Source organism: Octodon degus, unplaced genomic scaffold (genome assembly GCF_000260255.1).
Source record: "Octodon degus isolate 3935 unplaced genomic scaffold, OctDeg1.0 scaffold00050, whole genome shotgun sequence".
Classification (NCBI taxonomy): Eukaryota; Metazoa; Chordata; class Mammalia; order Rodentia; family Octodontidae; genus Octodon; species Octodon degus.
Window position 1 is genome coordinate 11,802,000 of NW_004524626.1, and position 3,557 is coordinate 11,805,556.

The 3,557-nt window shown below is 52.0% G+C and overlaps 1 protein-coding gene across 1 annotated transcript in view; it reads left to right on the forward strand.

Annotated features, from left to right (window-relative positions):
* The first annotated feature begins 974 nt into the window (after positions 1-974).
* The window catches only part of Icam3 (intercellular adhesion molecule 3), a 5,054-nt gene continuing 2,471 nt past the window's right edge, over positions 975-3,557 (forward strand). Inside the window, exons 1-2 of the mRNA XM_004633000.2 lie at positions 975-1,402; positions 2,017-2,283. Of these exons, the coding sequence (XP_004633057.1) occupies positions 1,321-1,402; positions 2,017-2,283 (349 nt within the window). The 5' untranslated portion in view covers positions 975-1,320. The remainder of the gene's footprint in view (positions 1,403-2,016; positions 2,284-3,557) is intronic.

Below are 3,557 nucleotides of genomic sequence, written 5' to 3' on the forward strand. Positions count from 1 at the left end.
AGAATAAGCGCTTGCCTGCCGAGCGCAAGGGTCTGAGTTCAATCCCTGGTTCTGCCAAAAAAAGAAAAAAGAAAGAAAGAATTCAGCAGTAATTCCTTAATTCCTCAGTATCACTTCCTGTCCTGTAAATAGTTTACATTTTCCCAACCGAGGTTTTTGTATTTCATTTTATTTATTTATTTATTTTTTGCAGTGCCACAGATTAAACTCAGGACCTTGAGCTTGCCAAACAAGTGCTTATTCTACTAAGCTGTCTCCCCAGTCCCTATTTTATTTTTTTAGAGACAGGATCTCCCTGAATCATGTTTCCTAGGCCAGACTTGAACTGGTAACCCCCCAGCTTCAGCCTCCCAGAAAAGTCCTTGTGTATTTCCTTTTGGAAGAGGCAAATTCATTAAGACAAAGTAGAACAGGAGCTAAGAGGGGAGGGCGCAGAGCAGAAGGGGAGTTAGCATTTAATGAAAATTTCTGTTTGCTTTTTTTTGAAAAATGTTCTTCCTATGCGGTTCAAGCGGGCCTTGAACTCACTGTGTAGCCTATCTTGGCTTCCAGCTCACAGCGATCCTCCTGCCTCAGCTTCCCAGGTGCTGGGGGTTCAGGCATGTGCCTCCTCTCTTGGCTTAGAGTTCAGTTGGGAAAGGTGAAAATGTTCTGGAAGTAGGAGTGGTACTGGTTAAGCAGCAGAGTGTGTGTATTGCAAAGTGCAGCTGACCAGCACAGCCAAAGGAAGGTGTGTGCACCTACAATCCTGCCCTCGGCGAGACTGGGGCAGGAGGGCGAGTTTGAGGCCAGCCTGGGCAATCCAAAGTACTGAGAAAAGGGGCCAGGGATAGAGCTCTTTTACCTCAAGTGTGAGGTCCTGAGTTCAATTCCTGGTACAAACACAACACCAGAACAATGACAAAAAAACGCGCCCACTACTGAGGAAAAACAAAACAAAAGGAAACCTCACCTCTTGGCCTCAGCGCAGAGCCCTCCTGTTAACTTCCTCTGTGAGGTGATCACACTCCCTGTACCCAGATTCTCCCGGAAGACACCCCCCACCCCAGGTTTCTCAGTACTGGAGACAAAAGGCTTCTGCCGATGATCTGAGCATTTCCTGCAGGCTCCTTCGGGAGCCAGCCGTGTAGCTGAGAGCCCCCCCCCCCGGCCCTGGGCTGACTCCCGGCCCCCACCTGAGGCTCAGCCGGGGCCTCCCCTCCCCGCTGCAGTTCAGGCGAGGTGCAGCACTGACTTGTGCAACCCTCTGCCACTGCTGGCTTCCGCCTCCGCCCAGCCCACAGGCACCTCCTCAGGGCACCTTCCTCTTTGGTGGCCACCATGATGCCTGCCAGGCTGCTGTGGGGGCCCTGCATGACACCGTGGGCCTTTGTGCTGCTGCTGTCCTGTGTGCTGCCCCGAGGTGAGGTGGCTAGGCTGGGCGGGCTGGGGCTGGGCCTCGCTGCGGCTCTGGAGCAGAAGTGAAGCATCTCTGTTGAGCTGCATGATGCCTAGGCCACAGGAAAGGGGAACCCCTCTGTCACACTCAGACCTGTCAGGGCTCCTAGCTCATCTGCCGGGTCCCTGCTCAAGCCCTGTGCTCCCTTTTCCAGCACTGCCCTTCGCCTCTGCTGCTCCTCCTGCTGAGGTCACCTTGCTTTTCGCTTGGCAAGTTCCTTCTTACCCTTCAAAACTGGCCATAGTAAGTGTGGCAGCGCAGGCCTGGCATCACAGCACTCAGTGCGAGTTCCAAGCCAGCCAGGGCTGCATAGTGAGTTCAAGGCCATCCTGGAATACCCAGTGAGACTCTATCTAAAAATAAAACCTGGCCAGGGCAGCCTCCTCCTCGGGGATGGATGCTTTCCTTCGTCCCTCTTCCTGTGGGTTGGGTCTGGCTTCCCCAGCCTTGCTGTGAGCTCTGCTGGCCCTCACTCATCCTGTCTTCCTCACCGTGTGTGTGTGGGATGGTGGCACCTCTTGCTGGGTAGATTGTGGGCAACGGAAAAACCACAGGACGCCATCCACATGTTCCCCAAGGTCACCAGGGGCAGATGTTCCCGCTGCACCTGGAGTCCCCAGCTGCAGTGCCTGCAGCCGGAGGCCCCATCCTGGTTAACTGCAGCACCGAGTGTCCTAACCCCTCACGCCTCACACTGGAGACATTCCTGCCGAAGCAACTGAATGGCAGCGGCCCAGGCTGGGCAACCTTCTGGCTCAGCAACTTGACTGAGGACAGCACCATCATATGCTCTGTGTTGTGTGATGACATGCAAGTGACAGCCTCCTCCAACATCACCCTGTACCGTGAGTGGCTGTGCTGGGGGGCAGTGGCTGGGGCTCGGCCCTGGGAGGGCGCACTGCAGACAATAGATTCATCTCAGCTGTATGCCAGGGAGCAGCTAAAAATTACCTGGGGTCTCAATGAACCTTTTCAAAATTATTATTCTTTTTGTGTGTGGCCAGCTCAGTCCACCCTGGGGGCGGGGCTGGCATGGCACGTGGTGCTCGTGATTGAACCGTGGTTCCTGCGCGCTTGCCTAAGTGGGCACTTTAGACCACTGAACTATCTCACTGGCCATCAAAATTATTTTTGGGGGCCAGGGGTGGAGCTCAGCGGCATAGAGCCTGCCTGACAAGAGCAAGGTGTTCTGAACTCAATTCCTGGTACCACCCCAAGAAGTTATTTTTTATTGTGAGGTGTATACCTGTCATCCCAGCACTTGGGAGGCTGAGGTAGGAGGATCGCTGCAAGTTTGAGGCCAGCCTAGGTTACAAAGTGAGTTTAGGGCTAGCCAGAAATACATAGCAAGAGCCTGACTCAAATTTATTTTTATTTTTATTTATTTATTTTTTTTTTTTGGCGGAACCAGGGATTGAACTCAGGCCCTTGCGCTTGCCGGGGAAGCACTTATTTCACTGAGCCATCTCCCTGGCCCCATGACTCAAATTTAAAAAAAAAAAAAAATATATATATATATATATATATATATATATATATATATATATTTATTTATTTTTGTGGCTGTTTCAGCCTGCCCTGGGGTCTGGGCTGGCATGGCACACATGCCCAGGATTGAAAACACCATTTCAATTAGGCACAGTCCCTATGCTATCTCACTGGCCCTAAAATTACTTAGTTATTTTTGGTGCCAGGGTCTCAGGCATGGTAGGCAAGTGCTCCTGCTAAGCTACACCTACACCCTCACCCCCAAATACCTGCTCTCAATAGATGAATTCTTCCTCTACCCTGTCATTGCTTTCTTTCTTTTTGGCAGAACCGGGGATTGAACTCAGGCCCTTGCACTTGCCAGAGAAGCGCTTATTCCACTGAGCCATCTCCCGGGCCCCTGTCATTGATTTCTTAAGGGTTATTACAGAGCTTCTCCGCGTTTACCAGAACCGAATATGTGAGGCATGTCGGTGTACTCTTTCAATCCCAGCACTCTTGGAGGCTGAGGCAGGAGGATCACAAATTTAAGCCCCGGGGCTGGTGAGATAACTCAGTGGTCTAAAGCGCCTGCTTAGGCAAGCTTAGGGCAAGCATGCAGGGACCTTGGTTCGATCCCCAGCACCACATG